Source organism: Megalobrama amblycephala, linkage group LG20 (genome assembly GCF_018812025.1).
Source record: "Megalobrama amblycephala isolate DHTTF-2021 linkage group LG20, ASM1881202v1, whole genome shotgun sequence".
Taxonomy (NCBI): Eukaryota; Metazoa; Chordata; class Actinopteri; order Cypriniformes; family Xenocyprididae; genus Megalobrama; species Megalobrama amblycephala.
This window is the reverse complement of record NC_063063.1, coordinates 18,186,367-18,207,052: the sequence shown is the minus strand read 5'-3', so window position 1 is coordinate 18,207,052 and position 20,686 is coordinate 18,186,367. Positions and strand designations below refer to the sequence as shown.

At 37.8% G+C, this 20,686-nt stretch overlaps 1 protein-coding gene across 5 annotated transcripts; it reads left to right on the top strand.

The window, feature by feature from the left end:
- The first annotated feature begins 8,459 nt into the window (after window positions 1-8,459).
- Window positions 8,460-20,196, top strand: LOC125255826. Of its 5 annotated transcripts, XR_007181999.1 has the most exons (9): window positions 8,460-8,711; window positions 9,145-9,229; window positions 9,778-9,905; window positions 11,132-11,205; window positions 15,097-16,172; window positions 16,452-16,607; window positions 17,016-17,111; window positions 18,985-19,365; window positions 20,055-20,194. XR_007181999.1 is itself a non-coding variant. In XM_048171327.1 (8 exons), the coding sequence occupies exons 5-8, from the start codon at window positions 15,105-15,107 to the stop codon at window positions 19,303-19,305; spliced, it is 1,641 nt and encodes a 546-aa protein (XP_048027284.1). In that variant the 5' UTR covers window positions 8,461-8,711; window positions 9,145-9,229; window positions 9,778-9,905; window positions 11,132-11,205; window positions 15,097-15,104; the 3' UTR covers window positions 19,306-20,196. The 5 variants fall into 5 exon arrangements, 4 of the variants coding, with proteins under 4 accessions (XP_048027284.1, XP_048027285.1, XP_048027287.1 ...); XM_048171327.1 differs by having other exon boundaries at window positions 8,461-8,711; window positions 18,985-20,196; XM_048171328.1 differs by lacking the exon at window positions 9,778-9,905 and having other exon boundaries at window positions 8,461-8,711; window positions 18,985-20,196.
- Window positions 20,197-20,686: the final 490 nt, after the last annotated feature.

The following is a 20,686-nucleotide window of genomic DNA, read 5'->3' as shown; positions in this document are numbered from 1 at the left end:
AAACTTCCTATTCCAGCTGGGTTTATGACGGTGTCAGGCGAGTGCACTGTTGCGTCATAAACCTAGAGGGATGGTATGGCTAGAGTATAAGGGTTGGCCCGCACCTGAATAATCGAAGAATATGTAATATTCTGTGGCTTTCAATTAGGTGAAGTGACTGTATGTCACTAATTTAGGCCTGGGTGAATTGTGGGTGCTCAGATAAGAACTCAATGGCAGGCAACCTTTCCTAGACGTTCAAACACTCGACTGCGGTGTCCGTGGCCACCTGTCCCCTTTGTAACACGGTGCAACCTCTCAAACAGGGAACACAGCACAATTGCGCACTTCGGTAAGGTATTTGCGCCAACGGCCAGTGACCGGTCAAAATTGAGTTTTCCCTGAACTCAGAGTCTGTCCCCTTTACGGGCAGTTACTCCAAACGGGCGGTTCTGTCGTGCAGAAGCCTGAGCAGGGAAATTAAACAAAATTGCCGTTTGTTGTCACTGGGCTCGTTGCCTCCCTGTACCTGATACACAACTCGCTGACGTCCTTGCGTGTTGCCCGTGATACGAGGTCAGAATGTCCCCGATTCACACACAGTTAGTGCAAGACCCGCCAGGCCAGGCAGCTCCACTCACTGGAACTCACTGGGGCGACCGTCAACTCACCACCAGGCGGTGAAGGGCCTTATCTGCAAATACACAAGTGGTCACACAAACACAGCTTAATTGTAAATTTAAATCTCAGTTTAAATCTTGTTTAAACCAAATTTAAATAATTAAGTGTGTATGACAAAAGAAAATGAGCCTAAAATGACAGTCAGAATGAACTAGTTAAACTAGAACTGAAATGAGCAAAAGGGGGTAAAGAAAAACAAAATAGTTCAGATGCACTTGATTCAAATTTGCATTAAACGAGTGCGCAGAATAGCAGAATGGGAAAAGAGAAAGCAACGAGGATAATTCAGATGCACTTGATTCAAATTTGAATTAAATCTTGTTTAATTAAATTTAAATGAGTGCATAGAATAACAGAATGGAAAAAGAAAGGAGAAAGCCTTCCCTATTTGTGATTTTTCTAAAGAGAATTGCTTGTTGATGAGCAAAATGCCAACTGATTGACACTACTTAATTTTAAAATTCAATTAAATGTTATTTAATTAAATTTAAAATAAGTGTATGAAATAGGGGAGGCTTGGGTGTGCGTGAATGTTATTGCCAGCAATAACAAACAGGACCCAGAACTAAGAGTGAATAAAATAAAACATTAAGTAATAAAAGGAATGAATTTCCAAAGTAAAAATAAGAAATAACTTGAGAGAAGAGAGAGAAAAGACAAAAAGGGAATAGATGAAATAAAACAAAGTAAATAAAATAAAATAAAATAAAATAAAATAAAATAAGAGTAGATCTGTGAACACAGGAAAAGAATACAAGGAAAAGAGAATTGACTTATCTGGTAGTGTCCACCAGGGGGCACTCTCAGAAAGTGAATTCTCTTGTTGGAAGGGAAACTTAATTTAAATTAAAAATTTAAACGTGTTTAAATTAAATTTAAATCAGTAAACCACATTCCAACAATGATTGGAAAGCATAACCACCAAAAGCAAATTACTTTTACAACTCCCCGCAGTATAGAGAAGCAAAGATAATTTGGAGATAATTTCAGTTCAAAGTATGGAGAGCGGCTTTAACTCAGAACGTCCACGGTGGCGTCAATGAGTCCACACAACCAATAAGTAGGGAGGGGTGCCACCTGGACAGACTGCCCTCTGGCGTCTGGTCAGAGTTACTGCATCCCCTTTCTTTAATTCGTGATATAAAACGAGCGCGCTTGTGGGATTCTACGCTGTTTTAACTGCACGATCACGATTACAACTATAGAACCTCAGCAGATTCTTTCATAAATATATATGTGTACCGTTTTACTCACGGGTACACAACTTTTGGGAATCAGTCCCTTTGGTGCAAACTTTAATGCACGCGAATATGTAACTTTGCGGGATTGCTTCGCCGCTGTTACTAATCAACATTGGATCAGATGTCGATATAGCTCCAAACTTTTACACATCAATCGTTAAACAGATGAACTGCTTTCCGATTAGATCTGTAACGGTCACGTGGTTGGGTAGCTAAACCAACGCATGTACCAAGGAGCGCCAACTATTGTGAATTATTTGGACGACACAAGTAATTCAGATTTAATAGTGGCAGATAATAATAAGGCCTTTTGAAAGAGGGATCGCAGGAATCTCGCCACGACTCTCTAAACTCGCTGAATACGATTCAATTCGTTTATTCAAGCGGAAATTAATATTAAACTGTATTGCAAAAGACTGTCGCCCTTTTGCATACGAGTCTGAATATTAACAAACTGCAGTTATTTCACGGTCAACCAAGGCTAGGCCTGCAGTGTTTTTAGACACAAACAGTAGCTTGTTAACGGTGTGTAGTGAGGACGCGTGCGTCGTCTCACTGAATAAAGCGCGCATACACACATTAAATCATACAAAATTATTCTACATTGCTCTTTTACCAAAAACCAAGTTTAAAACGTGCCCGCATCCTCCACCAAAAATGTAACGATGTAGCGGTTATTAATCAATTTATGGGTGAAATATGAATATAATAATTCATAAGGTTTTATGATTATGCACATTCCGACCCAAGGGGGAATTTAACATATATTGTGAATCAATTACAACGAATTATAATTGATTACATATATGATTAGTTCAGGTTCAATAATTATTTAGAGAAACTACCAGTCGTCCAGCAAACCGTTGCTTCTCATAGAATATTATAAACGGAGTTATTCTCTGGCCATGAAAATAACTTGCTATTATAGCATCAAAGCATAAAGCGATCGAAAACGTTAAAGTGACTTGGTCTTCAGTTGAAAGAACAAACAGAACAATCGAGCGTGAATAACGTTTTAATATATGCAAACTACGAATACAGAGGTTATACGTGTCTAAATATATATACAAGAATATACACACATATGTACAAGAGTGGAAGTAGAGAAGGAAAGAGAGAAGGCAAGTAGCAAACTTACAAAACAGTCCTTGAGGCCAGCGCGGAAATCAGTTTCATCATCTAAGATTGAGAAACGGCAGTATACTTGCATTGGTTGTGCGTGTCGAATTTCAGTTTAGCGCTGGTGCAGTTCGTTGGCTTCTTCCGTTCCGCGGGAAGGTTTGAACTGAGGACTTGAGAGTGAGTTTCGCTGGAAGATGGCGGTCCCGAAGCTGAGCGCGATGGCAGCGCGATGGCAGCGTGTGGTCACCGGAGACGTCCGGGAGAGACGTGCACGAGGTGCTCGTGAGACAATCGGGAGAACACCACGTGAATGATTCAGGGCCGTCGGGAGCACACACAGGAGAATCCTGGTGTCCTTTTTGTGACAGATAGGCCGACACACCTCCTTGAGGTGGAATGGCCAATGACATTGATGCAAAGTTGGCGGGCAAGCTCTTTCTTTGTTTGGTCTCCTAGATGAATTTGCATACTTTACGACTATCAGATCGGATTTCGAGATGGAGTGCTTTCTTCACAATATCATTAAACACATAGAAAAATGCATTTGTCAGCTATGTGACATCTCTCAGTGAATAGCTCGAGTCCGGAGCTTTAAAACGAGATCAAACTCGATAGATCAGAAAGGCATATACAAGAAGTTATGGTTTACAGACAAAATTCCCTTATTACAACTAACACTAGCACAAATACACTCATTTAAACACTAGAAAACATGCATACGCTCGAAATACATGATGGACATATTTCAGCATAGTTGTATTTTACATATACAGTCAAAAATGTATGTTTGTGTGTTTCTGTATGTGTTTGTGTGTGTGTGTGTGTTGGAATGTGTTCTGGACAGTCTCTGGGGGGTAGTGCTCCTTTGAAGTCACCAAAGTGAGGAAGTTGGAGTTTTCTGTTTACCCTCACGGGTCCACAAACCTGCCGAAAGTCACAGCCGTCCGGAGCCGATTTAGTGATTTACAAACAAAGTTCATCAGGTTAAAAGCGTTCTGAAAAGTTTATTGACTCTGAATGGATCCATCCAGACGTTACACACGTCTTTGTCAGTTCCATCTGTTCCTGAAAGCTGAGAAATGCTCTTTCCACCAGTCATTCCTGGGCTATATCATCGACCACAGTGGCATCCGGATGGACGAGAGGAAGGTGGAATCCATCACCACCTGGCCAGAACCATCCACCATAAAAAGAATTACAACGCTTCCTTGGATTTGCCAACTTTTACCGTCGATTCATCAAGAACTACAGCTCCATCACTCATCCTCTCACCAGTCTGCTCTGTAACAAGCCCAAGTCTCTGTCCTGGACTCCAACTGCCACCAACGCCTTCAACTGCCTCAAGGAAGCCTTCACCACCGCTCCCCTCCTCGTTCACCCCGATCCAGAGCTGCCATTCATCGTGGAGGTGGACGCCTCCACCACCGGAGTGGGAGTGGTTCACAGCAGCAGGGGACACCAAGTAGGCTCCATCCATGCGCCTTCTTCTCCCGCAAGCTCAACCCGGTGGAGGTCAACTACGACATCGGTGACAGAGAACTCCTAGCCATGAAGTTGGCTTTGGAAGAGTGGAGGCATTGGCTGGAGGGAGCCAAACACCCATTCCTGGTCCTTACAGATCATAAGAACCTAGAATATCTCTGTGCTGCAAAAAGACTGAATCCAAGACAAGCCTGCTGGGCCATGTTCTTCTCCCGATTCAATTATACAATCTCCTATCGTCCAGGTTCGAAGAACGTGAAAGCTGATGCCCTCTCTCGTCTTCATGCTCCAGAAGAAAAATCCGAAGAACCTGAGTCGATCATTCCAAGCTCCCTCATCGTCAGCCTGATAACATGGTCAGAAGAGACCATTCCCTCCTCCAATGCCTCCNACTTATTTACACTTAAAGAGTTGGATTATCATGCTAAACATGGTCAAAGTTTCAAAACACAAGTTGGATGTATATGACGGAGTATTTCAGTGCCAAAAATACTCTTCCAAATCCTCATAAATTTTCAAAGTCTTTTTTTCGAGTATGTGCCCGAGTGACATTGGAAAGGTCGGAATTCCTTGTTTGTGCACTTCTACCAGAAGGGTGCATGCGCAAATGTCGACCAGAGTGAGAGAGCAAGAGCACACCCATCAACGCACATTCCGTCAGCAGCGCTTGCCAGGTCACAGGACTTCAAGAAATCAACAATGTCACCAAAGAAGTGTGTTTTTGGTTGTGAGGGAAAGATAACATTGAACCCAGCATTAAGTGGAGCTGAGAGTTTTGTGCTTATGCATTACATTGATATGCTCTCAATATTTGTTATTAAAATAACCATAGAAACTGATCGTTGCAAACACTTTTTTATTGGTTAAAATGAATGGAGAAAAACCTTGTGTTTTTCCGTGGCTGCTCGAGCCCTCAGTATCGGCGCTTATGGTTTTATAAACAAGGCCCAGTTCTACACTGGATTTACCGATCATTTTAAACTGAAAGATGGAGCGGTCACAGCTGTAATGATCCCGATCATGAGTCAGAACCACAGACAGGTGGTGAGTAAAACTGCTTCAAATGTCTGTTTTGTTGGCAATAGGCACCTAAGTTCATATAATGTAAACAACACAAATGTAGTGAATTCATAAATTCATTATTCATCATTCACTATATGCTATATTCATTATAGTGATTCAGAAGTTATCCAGGGATAATACGATGGTGTAGGCAGTTTTCGGAAAAACTCGGTACAGCGTATCTATCTTTTATAAATATGATAAAACTAAAGACTTTTCAGAGATATGAAGGATGCACTACTACTCTATAAGTACTTAAGATTATCAAGAAACTGTGTGTGATACCCCCCCCCCCCCTTAAAATACACTTAAAGCTACTTTGTTCTTAAATTGATAAAGTTAACAACATCAGCATTGTCTGACTAATTGTGTTTATTGTGTATTAGATTTACCTGTAGATTTAAATTTTTGTAGCCACTCTGCAGTCCAATGTCTTTTGCTTTTGACTACATGTGAATCTCCACTTGTCACTGATGATTGTCATTTGGACCTTTCTGGATTACAATTCGCCATCAAAATGGTAAGTATAATTATAGCAGCTGTTAAAAAAGGCTATAAATGATCCACTGCCTGTATCATCCTCCACATGCCATATATAGCTTACTAGCTGGGACTCCTTCCTTATGTAAACAAACGTGAAGTAATGATGCAAAGACGAACGGATGCATGCTCGAATTTCCCGAGGAAATTCACCAATAACACCCGAATTAGAAAACATTATTACTAGCTTACCGTTGTGAAGTGGACTAAGGTAAGGAGATTGTTTTGAACACTGGCTGGTTATGTAACATGCCAAATATTAAAAGGATTGCAATGTAAAATATTATTGTGTACATAAAGATAAAAATGCTTTGGTGGAATCCGGCTTTTCCTGTAGATGGTCTGCTCGCACGCTTTAATGAGCAGATCCATAAGCGTTCAGTTTTTCCGCTTGCAAATTCCGCCATGTAAATAGTGAATCTGCCATGGAGCGAGTGCAACTGGCATTTAAAGGGAATGGGAGATGAGACTCTGATTGGTTTATTGCACGTTACGCCCAAAACACACCCATTACTCATTACTCAAGAGAATAGGGAAAACCCTTTTACACCATGTGCCAGGCACGCAGACCATTTCCCCGTCCTTAAAAGTATATTTAAAAAAACAAATGAAAACAAGTCAATTAATTACAAAATGATTCAACAGAGAATACCAGAAGCCATTGCTGCCCTTGAGGAGGACCTTAAGAAACAAAATTGGAGTGAGGTTTATGTAAATGATGAACCTAATAGAGCCTATGATGCTTTCTTGACCATACTAATTGAACAATATGAAAAACACTGTTTCTATAAGATTGTAAGGGAGCGCAAAAATTATGATAAACAACTCAAGCAACATGGAAAGTTCTCAATAGTATAATTAAAAAGAATATGGCAAAAGTAGATTATCCAAATAATTTTATAAATGATGATACAAGAGTTATAGATAAGGTGAATGACATTGCTAGTAAATTGAATGAGTATTTTGTAAATATTGGATATAAGTTAGCAAATGAGATTGTGGTGCAAAGAAATGGGGATAGGGTAGAAGTAAATATTTCCAGTAATAGTTACTCAATATTCATTAGGGGAGCTGATGAAAAGGAAATACTTGACATTGTCAATAACTCTAAGAGTAAAAAGTCAACTGATTTGTAACGATATTGACATGTCATTATTAAAAAAACATTATAGAACATATAGTAAAACCATTTACATATATTTGTAACCAGTCATTTTTAATAGGTTTATTTCCAATTAATATGAAAGTAGCTAAAGTTATTCCTACTTTTAAAAGTGGCGATAGACATCTTTTTTCCAATTACAGACCAATTTCTCTGCTTTCCCAGTTCTCAAAAATTTCAGAGAAATGATTTGTGTGCCAGCTTGATAATTATAGATAAACACAAATTATTGAGTGAACACCAGTGGCTTTAGAGCAAATAGGACGACAGATATCAATATGTACAAATAAATAATGTTAAATCAAAGTCACTTGGTGTGTTCCGCAAGGCTCTGTGCTAGGTCCGAAATTGTTTGTACTGTGTTATCAATGATATTTGTAAAGTGTCTAAATTATTAAAAATGGTTTTGTTTGCTGATGATACAAATTTATATTGTTCAGGGAAAAATCTGGAACATATTTTTAATGAAAACTCATTATATGTTTTGTATTGTTCGCTCATAGTTCCATACATGATTTATTGTGTGGAGGTGTGGGGTCATACATATAAAACTAATATAAATCCAATATATATGTTACAAAAAAGAGCTATTAGAATTATAAAAAATGTTGACTATTATGAACCAACTAATAAATTGTTTAGAAAAAAACTGCATGCTTTAAAATTTGTTGATTTAGTGGATTTTTATACTGCACAGGTAATGTATAAGGTATATAATATTTTACTTCCAAATTGTATCCAAAGGCTGTTCACAATAAGAGAAAGTAAGTATAAATTAAGAGGATTATGTATGTTTAACAAAATAAGGGCGAGAACTAATATAAAATGTAGAAGTATATCTGTCAAAGGGGTAAACTTATGGAATAATTGTGACAAGGAATTAAAATTGTGTACATCACTTTCTAAATTCAAGAAAATGTTTAAAAACAAGGTGATAAATAATTATACAATTTAATATGAAATATGAGTATGTAATATTTAAACTATTGTATTATTATTTAAAATGTGTATTTTTTTGGAAAATGTCTTGTAGCAAGTCCAGGGGAAAAAAAAGTGACATTCATTTGATATATATGTATAAAACGTAGGCATAATAAGCAGTGGCTCAGCCTACACCTTTTTCGGTTATTATGTATACACTGAAAAAAATGATTCTGACCCCTTGTAAATGTTACATGTTTTTATCTGGTTAATTTCACTGATTTTAATGTGTTATTTAATCCTACTTATTTTTTATTACTAATTTTCAAATCCACTGCCCTTGTTTAAAACAAGTTAATTTCATTCAATTAAAAGTAATTAGAAAAAAATACGTTTCATTTAATTTCCATATACTGTCCGGTCTGCGCATGTGCAGACACATTTTTTTCTGAAGGCGCCAAGGCTTGGGGGATTGAACGTGATGCACTCGTTTGAATGCTGCATCCAGCTCTGCATTTTCGGTAAGTAAGCAATATATAATCATTGGTGTGTTATATTTGTTACTTAAACAGGGTTCTGTTTACACTTTAAAACATTTTATAGAAAAAAAATGTGTTTAGCTAATGCTAAGTTTGTGTGTTTTTTATATAAATTACTTTAGCTAAGGTTTCAGCGACTAGCTTAACCACGTGAGTTGTGTAAGGTTAGTAAGTTAACTTAGCTTAAGTGTTAAATGCTTGGTGAATTCAGTGTTTGTCTTGACTTATTTATTAGTTTGTGGAAGCCGAATAAAAGCAAAACAGTTTTACGAATGTTAACGTTAATTGTAGCTGTAACTAATTTTCAAATTCACTGCCCTTGTTTAAAACAAGTTAATTTCATTCAATTAAAAGTAATTAGAAAAAAATACGTTTCATTTAATTTCCATATACTGTCCGGTCTGCGCATGTGCAGACACATTTTTTTCTGAAGGCGCCAAGGCTTTGGGGATTGAACGTGATGCACTCGTTTGAATGCTGCATCCAGCTCTGCATTTTCGGTAAGCAATATATAATCATTGGTGTGTTATATTTGTTACTTAAACAGTGTTTAGCTAATGCTAAGTTTGTGTGTTTTTTTTATATAAATTACATTAGATAAGGTTCAGCGACTAGCTTAACCACGTGAGTTGTGTAAGGTTAGTAAGTTAACTTAGCTTAAGTGTTAAATGCTTGGTGAATTCAGTGTTTGTCTTGACTTATTTATTAGTTTGTGGAAGCCGAATAAAAGCAAAACAGTTTTACGAATGTTAACGTTAATTGTAGCTGCACCTTCCTTGCTGTCTAGGCTTGTACGTTACGTTAGACTGGCCAAGCCTAACATTACATTAACGTTATTCCTGACTGGCTGTAAGCATGTTTTCTAATTTTGTCAATGTGTTAACATTAGGACAAAATACACCTGTGAAATCATGTTGGTAAAAGGTGGTTAATGTGCACTGACGGCAAGAATTTATGTTTCTACATAATCATAATGGCAGGCCTAGGTAACGTTGGGTGCCTGAATTTACCGTTTCTTTAAAAGTTTGTATTTTTTTCACACCTGTAGACCCGCCCCTACTCTGCCGCTCCGACCGACCGTGACATTTTTCAAGGCCTGTCACTCCACTTGCGCAAACCTAACCAACGAATGCAACGAACACTAGCCAATCAGAGGCAGGTCTTCGCGGAATGCGGGTAGGAAAAAAAAAAAACAAGCTTCTCTTTCGTGGTAGCGGCATGGGTAGCAGTCCTCGTGGACGGTATCCGACTCGCCTTATCAGAGCTTAAAACGTAAAGGTGGGGCTGAAAGTACATGTAGTAGAAGCATGCAAATGTTTCATAACTAAATAGCAGGAGATTTGCAGATGACACGAGAGGACCAGCTAGTACGACCACAGCCGATAGTCCAGTGAAAGACCAGTTAACCTGAAGTGGTAGGCAGAAGACGACAGGGATAAGAATGTGGGTTTAGCTAGCAGGTTGATGTTGTTCAACTTTGTTTCTGCTCTAAACACAAAGACCAATTATGTTGGCACTGCATTTATTGCTCCCAATTTCAAACTAATACTTTTAGTATAGAAGTGGAACATGAAAAATACAAATATTAATAGTTAGTGATATGGCATGAAGACAGAAAAAATAATTAATTAATTTTAATTAAATTAACAAATTAATTAAATTTACAAAACTAAGAGCTGGCAGGGGTCTTGACTTGTTGACTCAGTTATATCTCACAATGTACTTAGTAGTTGTAGGCTTGTGGACTGCATTGTGAAGAGATTTTTCTGTTTCTGATTTCACAAACAGTTTATAAAAAATCGCCATATAATATGATCTGACACGATGTAAATAACCTTACACAATTATTTATTCTAAAACATTGTACAGGTGTTTATATTTCATGCATTGTTGTACAAACAATGGTAGTTAATTTAAGAAACCAAATCTATTTTGTACTTAATTCACACAATTTCCAGAAACTTCAATATACCCCTCTTGTTTCATATAATTTCCTGTCTGTATGCTTAGAGCATCTAAAGCTTTGAAAGCATTATTTTCTGATGTCATTTCTAAATGCTCTTAAGTAATTTATAAGAGGAATAACACGCTTGCAAGAAAATAGTCCCGCTGTGAATAAATAAGTTGATAATTAAAATAATCTTTCCTGAAAATGAAGTCCATGTCTGTCTGTCCACTTCCACCCTCTTAATCTGCCATTTGTTGGATATTTTTTTATAGTAATAAGGTATTATTAAATTTTGGACTTGGACAGAAATTAGGTTGTAGTGATCTGATTTGAGTCGTGGGCTTTAACATGTTTTGTGCTGACACAAGTTTGTGATTATTGGACAATTACTTTTTTCCTCAACATGCTTACAATTTATCTTTTTAATCCCTGCTCATTTTTATTTCTGTTGCAGGTTATTCTCATATCTGATTGTCTTGGTGTGATGTGGACCAAAACCTAATTCTTTGGGGAGCTCATATTGTTTTGGTAAGTGCATTTAACATGCATCTTAACAGCTATACTGATCACAGCAGTGATGCTACGGAGAAAGCTAAAAATGTTCTGCAACTGTGTGGTATACATTTTGTTCTTTATTTATGGGGGGGATCTCAACGCTGGTACTTTATCATCATATAATTCATAGAGAAGTGCTGCTATAAAAGTACCAGTACACAGACATTTTCTTCATGTCTAGCTTCCTGCTAGGCGTGCTTGTGTGTATTTGTTCTTTCTATAACAGTAATTACTAACAGCAGTGCAAAGTAAATCTGCCACTGATACACTGTTACTCTTAGGGCGTACTCACACTAGGCCCGGTTGCCTTGTACCGTGCCCAAGCACGATTGTCCCCCCACGGTTATGCTTTCCTTGTCTAGGAAACACTGCACTCTTTTGAGAAAAGCGCTCTCTCTCGCACGGCACAGTGGAGTTTATGTGCGAGTTCCGTGCTGAGTGTGAGTACGCCCTTAATCTGTTGAGTAAAGCTTCTGTTTGCTTAATATGAGATTCCGTGGCCCAAACTAAGTCACAAAAAACTATACATTTAGTTGTCTTTACAGAGCATAGCTTTATGTAATCAAAGTTGAAGCGGATCACCATGCCCCGGATGTGACTGTTATGACACCATCACTAATGTTTGATTTTTGTCCCCTTTTCTCTCTTTGTGGTTTCTCTAGTTTATGTGGCAGTGTAAAGACTGTGGTGCGGAAGTGTCTAGGCGATCAGAAATTCTTAAACATTACAGACTAAAACATAGTCATTTTGGGCGTGGCCATCATATTAAGTGTATATACCCTAATTGTCCATGCGTATTTACGACTTGGAATTCACTTTTGTCACATTTGTCAAGGAATCACGAAAATACCTTAAAGCACTCTGACATATTTACTTCATTTTCCTGTCATTTATGTGGCTGTAGTGAACTTGGAACAGAACATGATTATTTTGTGCACATAGGCCATCATCTGAAAAACAATGAGACAGTCACATGTATGTTTAAAGGCTGTGAATACACATCCAATGTATACAGCACCTTCAAGTCGCATAAAAGTCGGAAGCACAGCTTACATACGTTGAGAGATTTTAAGCATGGTGTAGTCCAGGGAACTAGTGTAGCTGAAACTGAAGAGCCTGGTGTTTCAGACAGTGAAGAATTCTGTAATGAAAGTCAGTCTGATGACATTGATTTAGATAAGTCAAAGGATCAGCCAGAGATAATAGAACAAAAAATTGCTGCAGTGTTATTAAAGCTGGAAAATATTTTTCATGTGCCAAGTGCTGCAATTGATGAATTGCTGGAAGAATTTCAATATTTGTTGAGCACAGCATCTTTGTGTAGTACAAGAAATGTGATACATGACACACTGAATAGTTACAACCTGCAAATTGACAAGTCAGTCATTGACGAACTTGCATCGGCCCTGTGTACATCTAATCCGGTCTATAAGTCAATTGGCAAAGGTTGTCCTTTGGCAACATCCTTTAAGCGCAAAAAATACTACAGAGACAATTTTCAAGTTGTGGAACCCATAGAATATATCTTGGATGACAAAGATAAAAGAACGCTGCAGTATGTTCCACTATTAAAGTTTTTACAGCAGCTTTTTACTAATGGTCACATTCTTAACAAAGCATTAGATAATCACCTCATATCAGAGGGCAGAGGAGAAGTGAAATACGAGTCTTTTCGAGATGGTCAGTTTTTCAAGGATAACCATTTTTTGTCAGAAGGTGAGGTGCGAGTGTTGTTGAATTTTTATGTGGATGATTTCGAAATTTGTAATCCACTTGGCACATCTCGTAAAAAGCACAAGATCTGTGGCGTTTACTGGACTCTCAGCAATTTACCACCAGGTTGTCATTCTTCATTGTCTTCAATTTATTTGGCCTTACTCTGCAGATCTGATGATGTGAGGAAATATGGCTATGAAAAGGTACTAGAGCCCTTGTTGAGGGATCTTGCCATTTTGGAAAGTCAAGGTATTTTTATTGCTCAGCTTGGAGATTTTGTTAAAGGCACAATACAGTGTGTTGTAGCAGACAATTTGGGGGCACATGGAATTGCTGGATTTATTGAAAGTTTTGCAGGTGAATACATTTGCCGCTTTTGTGTGGCAAAAAAGTCGGAAATTCAGGAGCGCGAAGTGAGTTCAGGGACATTTACTCTCCGAAGCAAAGAGATGCATGAAATGCATGTTAGATCAGCACAGGACAATGCACAACCTTGTTACGGTGTTAAAAGGAAGTGTGTTTTCTCTTCATATCTTTCTCATTTTAATGTCTGCACAGGCTACCCTCCAGATGTTGCACATGACATCTTTGAAGGCATATTACCAGTTGAGTTGGCACACTGCCTCAACTTGTTAATTTCAAAAAAGTATTTCACACTTGACAAACTCAATGAGTCCATTCAGAAATTTCCTTACAAGTGGACAGACAAAAGTAATCGTCCTCATGCTATTCCCAGGACATTCATGCTGAAGAAAAGCATTGGAGGAAATGCGCATGAAAATTGGTGTCTTTTGCGATTGCTTCCGCTTTTGATTGGACATTTGGTGCCCCCAGATGAACCTGCCTGGCAGGTCATTTTGGACCTTAAAGATATCGTTGAGCTAGTTGTTGCACCAGTGCACACAACACAATCCATTGCTTTCCTTGAAGCCAAGATTTGTGACCATAGAGCTAGGTTACAAGAGGTTTTTCCTGGTCTAAACCTGTTGCCGAAACATCATTTTGTGGAACATTATCCACAGATGATCAGATTTTTTGGTCCACTAGTTGGGTTGTGGACAATGAGGTTTGAGGCGAAACACAGTTTTTTTAAGCAGGTGGTCCGTCACACACGCTGCTTTAAAAACGTACTCTTGTCCATGGCGGTGAAGCATCAGTTCATGATTGCTTATAACTTGGCGTCAACCACAACCGAAACTTCTAGCTTGACTGTCTCAGCTGTCTCAACTGTCTCTGTTGACATTTTGCATCAGGATGTGCAGAAGGTTCTGCAGTTGGAATACCCTGATATTACTCACATTCAACTCACAAAGAATGCGTCTGTTAATGGAGTTAACTACAGAGAAGGTATGGTTGTTGTTCATGGCTCTGTAGGTGGCTTACCAGAGTTTGCAGAGGTTATCCAGATGGTTGTAGTGGAGAAAAGCTTGAGCTTTATTGTTAAAAAGCTTGATGCATGGTATAGGGAGCATTTTAGGGCATTTGAGTTATGTCCCACTTCAGAAGTCTCCCTCATTCAACTTGGTGCCTTGTTGGACCAGTACCCCTTGGCAGATTACAGGATTGGAGGCCGGCGAATGGTGACACTTAAACGATTCATACAGATACAAGGTTGGATTATGGTAGTTCGTGTTGTGTTCATACGCTGCATGAGTTCATACACTAATACACTAAATATGGTAACAAGAGGGCAGCCTAACATTTCTTACAGGAGGAATAATTTTGTTTTTAGTAATGATAGAAAGAATTTTCTTAGGGAAATCCAATCTAATCATCTGACATCTCCCTGTACTAAACTACCCTCATGTTGCCATTATATAAATGTACATGTTAAGGAAAACATTTGTGACTAAAATAATACAAATTAGTGTTCAAATCTGTCAGTTTAAATATATCATGTTCAAAGGAAGAACTACCACACAACCACAAACAAAGAAAAAAATATCTCAGTGTTCTTCATTCCACGCAAAGAAAGTAACGGTAAAAATTCATTGTGTTTTCAAGTGCAGAATAACATTACAGATTGGAATTGTATGGTGGTATGTTCCTGCTCTGGTTCGGTTCATAAAAAGTTATACCTAAGTAACAATAGTACGAAATTCTGATTTACCTTTTTTTTTTTTTTTTTTTTTTTTTTTTAACAATTAGATTGAAGAATGGCACAGCATCTGAAGTTGAGAGTCATTGTGGGCGACGATGACTATAGAAGACTTGATCTCCATTCAGGAATGCCAGAAACTTTGGCAGAGTTCCACAATACAATTTGCCAAGCATTTGGAATTGAAACAGACTTTCGTATTCAATTCATGGATCCTGACTTCAACAATGATTTCATGAATGTTACATCAGTACAAGACATAAAGGACAGAAGTACAATCAAGTTGGTGTACATGGCAACCCTAACTCTAACCCCCCTAAATGATGTGGGTTTGAGTCCATCTTCTGTAATGCAGAATGCTCCCAGCACTTCTGGATCATCTGGAGCACCAGTGAGCAACCAAACATCTCCCATTTCCTCACAGGCCTCATTGTCCACAACAGACTCGGATGACACCATCATTCTGCCACATTCAGACAATGAATTGAGATCACGTGCATGGCCACGTGAATTCCCCATTCCTCACTTTCCATACAATGTAGAGGTGCAGCTTCAACGTGGAAATGACCGCTTCAGAGAAACTGGCACTCAACTGAAGATTACTCCAGGGTTAAAGTCTGACATCTTAGAGAAGCTAGCCGAGGAGATCTTCCAGTATACAGCGTACCCACAAAATTACCAAATAGATGATGTAGCAGAGGCACTCATCAAAAAATTTCCCTGTTTGAAGGAACCATCTGCCACTGGTTACTATGGCTGGATGATTAGCCTAAAATATAAAATGGCTAATTACAGAACAAAGATGCGAACAATTGGCTTTCCAGAAGTGACTGTAAATGCTTTGAAAAACAAACGTAGTGATGACTGCCTCCCAGCCAAAAATGTAAAGAAGCCTAAAAAGGCTGAAGTCAACTTTTGTCCTTCACACCCTGCTGGTGAAACGGATGAAAGCTTAGAAAATGTCAGACTTGAAATGTTGAATGATGTCAGACAAAGAAACAGTGCATCATGTGTAAAAAAGAAGATGTCAAAAACATTCTCCTACAGAAGAAAAGAGGTAGTGCAGGAAAATCCAGCTGCCGGAGAGTTTAAAGCCAGGTGGCCTGCACTTTTTCACATTGATGAGGTAAGCACATGCTTGCTCCCAGGGTTTTTACATTGCACTTTGACCCATTGTAAATATAAAAAAATATTAGCAAGGTTTAAATAAGGATGCAGGCTGCTGGTCCAGTTTTGATTTCTTGCCATTACCCTTGATTGATAGCAATACATCTGGCTAGAACACACTGTACACCTAATATAAGGAAATTAGAATATATCTATTTAATAGCTACAAAATATCATTACACCGATGGCTGATCACAGTGCTCTTTGTCTTCTGTTGTTTTTTTTGTGTGTGTAATAGATAAATGCTGAATTCCAGCGCATAACAACCGTCCCACTTGAAACAACCTTCATGGCTCAGTTGGACAGCCATTTACCCCAGCTGACATCTATTTTCAACAAAAAGGGAGGTGTTTCTGGCCAAAAACTAGCCAAACATCTGGCGATCTTGCAAGAGGTAAACATGTTTTTACATTTTAGTAGAAAATATCATATACACTGTGGAGAAACCTGAAATGTACCTGTCTAGTGCCAGCCTTGATTATTTGTAAGGGGCAAGGTTCCTAAGGCTACATCCACACTACTACATTTTTGTTTTAAAACGGAGACCTTTTGGTACATTTGCACCTACCATGCAGACTGAACTGTCACCCTATCACCCTACACATTCAGACCTGATATTTTATGAAAATTAAGTCACAATACACTAACATTCTTTAGCTAAAGAAGGCAGTCCATTTACAGAATGTATAATGAAGTCATTGTGTATATATTTTTGAGGTTACCACAGGTTTGAAATATTCTACAGTTTCAAGACATTTTTTATTATTTATTGTATTTTAATAGTTGTAATCCTTTTACACAGGCTACAAGTGACATCAATCTTAAAAGGGCAGCAGTCCTCAAGGCACTTTGCATCTACCTTGGTGAGGATGATGGACATCTCATTCGGGAGTATAAGGCAAGTCATTGTAATTGCATTTATCAATCAGATGTACTGTCTTGTATTATAAAATGTTTTAAGATCCTAATGTCACTAACCCACTAGTTAGAAGAAAATGAATTTAAAGGGGCATTCAACAAAAACAAACCCGATGCATAACAAAATCAGTGTGTTGACACCAAAACTATGGCAGCTGTAGTCCTATCACAGTCTACATGCTGTCGTGTTTTGGGGTCTAGAGCTATTATAGTGTGGAAGCCTGCTGTTTATTTAAATCAACTAATGCAAATTCTCTAGCCACTAAAGCATGTCACTACAGAGGATCATACTGGTGTTTTTATGTTTTAGCCCATTGATGACAAATGCATTAAAGGAGAACTCCGGTCAATTTTAACATTGAGCTCATTTTTTTGTAAATTTGGAGTGCTGTCAGTACAGAGAACCTGTTTTTTGGTCCACAGTAGTCGATTGTCGAGTTCAAGCGCATAGGTTTAGTTACCTATGATCACGCGCGTGATCTCGACAATCGACTACTGTGGACTTCAACCGAAAACAGGAAATAAATACAGGTATGTGCACTGGCTGAATTAACATCACTTTTATTCATATCTTTCACATCTGCTGCAGTCAGATTCACCCGTGTTCACTCTAAAGGAATTGCTCACATGGCTGGGCATTTGTAATGACACATCAAGGATGTTAAGAGGCTAAAAGCAGGTTTAAAACTTGCCCCATTGAAGTCAACAGGGTGCAAATTTTAAAAACAGGATAACACTGTGTAGGCAACACCGATTTCTGTCGTTGTTCTCTGTACTGACAGCACTCCAAATTTACAAAAAAATTAGCTCAATGTTAAAATTGACCGGAGTTCTTTAACATTACCACTGACCATTTTCCAAAGCATCAATTTTAAAAAAATTAATTTTAACCATATAAGTAGCCATAAGGTTGAGAATATTTGTATAAAAATCAACAATTTGCTGCACAATTTTCAAAGCAGGTACCATTTTCTAAACACACCCTGGTGCATTCAAGAACTCTGACATCCAGTAATTATTAACAGACTCTGACAAACTTTATGTTGAGGAAATGAAATCCTGCAGAGTAAAACAACATGGATGTTGTCACAGGATGATGTACATTTGTCTGTGTCTGGACTGGAGATTTTCAGTAATTGGCTAAAACATTTTAAACCATCAGTTTGGTTCTTGGAACAATAAGGCAGGCTTTATTCATTATTTTTCTTATTGTTCAATTAAAAGACCAAAACCAACAATGTGTTAGTCCATCTCTCAATCCATTCTGACTTCTGTCTCTGCTCCATTTGCAGAAAAGTTTGGATATTTTTCACAATGCCATAAAAACAAAAATCTGTGGTTTGTTAATTCACATTAGGGCTGGGCGATATATCGCATGCGATTGTCACGCGCATTTCGTCAGTAAAGCCAGTTCCCTGATTACCGCTAAATCGCCATCACTTGCTTTCAAATGCAGCGGCATTTAATAGACAGAGCCGTAGATCACTGACAAGCCACGCAATATCGCGTTCAATATCGCAGATGAATCGCCTTCGATAATGAACGCGATATTGCGTGGCTTTTCAGTGATCTACGGCTCTGTCTATTAAATGCCGCTTCATTTGAAAGCAAGTGATGGCGATTTAGCGGTAATCAGGGAACCGGCTTTACTGACGAAATGCGCGTGACGATCTCATGCGATATATCGCCCAGCCCTACTTCACATGAACCTTTATTTAACTGACAAAAATATTTTCAATAGTTTTACTGACCAGTGTAATTATATATTGTAAATATAAAGAAATTTAGAATTTTCAGGTCATTAAAATCTATTACATAAATTCATGTTTTTCTTATATTCTACAAATATACAGGACATCGAAGGAGATGACATCCAGAGAGACCTGCAGAATTCCACCATGGGCGTATATGTCATCAACAAGGAGGGTGGAGAAATTGGAGCACATGATGACATTGGCATTTATGTTGAAGGAGAAATCATTCTGGACAACATTGGATCTGTAGCCCAAGCATGTGCAATGATGCTGGGAGTCATCTATGTATTGAACATGGCTTACCCCAAAGAGCTGAAATACTCCTATGAATTCATTCAAAAAGTGCTCTTGAAAATGGATGGAGAAAGGCTTTCCCCCAAAGTCCTTGGACTAAAGAACAAAATCATTGCTGGACTGTAGGATTTCTTCAGCCGCTCTTGTGAACGCCGCTAAGCTGCATTTTTAAATCTGGTTTGGGAGGCGATAGAAAACATTTAGTATGATGTAAAATGCAGCCCTAGAAGATGTTTCAAACTGAAAACAAAGTGAGTGGTGGACTGTAATACATAGCCACTGGTGTGAACATTTAAAGTTGTCATTGGATTTTGTAGAATATTCACCTGAAATTAAAATTGCAATCCTGGAAATAAGCCAGGTTTCTATCCACACTCAGCACAAAATGTATCCATCCATCCATTAATGCCATATGAATATTAGAAGTTAAGCGCTTTGAGATAAACAGTTGGTGATGTCTGCGTCATTAAGGCATTGCATAAGAAGAGGACACAATGAGATGACGTCATTAAAAGAGCTCCAGTCAAAGTTCAAACGATGGAGAACCATGTGGAAAACATGGAATTATGACATTTCTTGTTAGTTTCATGTAAGAATGTTACAGCCTCCTCATTGCTCCACACAGATGTGATGTTTTCATTTGCCACTATTTTTATTATTCTCAGAGGAGCTTAAGCTTCAGTGGACATTTAAGTCACGTTTCATTTTATTCAGTAAGTGTTTCCATATTGATACACCAACTTTTTCACCTCAGCCAAGCATAAAATCTATTTTGTTATATTACATTCTTTTTTTCCTATTACAGTATTTTTTGAATGTAACTTTGCAGTTTTTTGTAATTTCAGCATCAAGTCCTCAGTGTGCACTGTGTTGCAGCTGTGGACAGTTCTTGTACTATAGTATTTTTTGTTCTGTATAGTACTGGTGTATTTTGTTATTTGTATATGTTGTGCTCTTGCAAATGGGTGGTAAAAGGCTTTCCTCCAAAGTTCTCCTGTGTGTGTATATATATATATATATATATATATATATATATATATATATATATATATATATATATATATATATATATATATATTACAGCCACTATTGTGAACATTTAAAGCTGTACTAAGGATGTTTTGGAATATTGACTCAATGTAAGTTTGCAGTTTAATGTAATCTCACACAAGTTCCTCAGTGTTTGCTGTCTTCCAGCTAATCTGGTTCATTTGTTTTGTTTTTGTAACGAATGGTACAATGTATTTTATGTTAATGGATGATACTAGTGCATTTTGTTATAAGAAAGCAATTTGAGAAATGGTGACTTGAGTTACATTACTGGCATTCTTGTTTGAGAGAGCAAAAATATCTCTTGGATCAGAAAAATAAAGTTAGAGTTGAAAATATTGGGTTTGCTTTATTTGTCTGAATATTAATGAAAGATACAATAGATTAAAAAAAATATTGGATTAAACTTAATTTTAATATGTAGAAATTAAACGATTAAATTGATCTGGTTGCACAA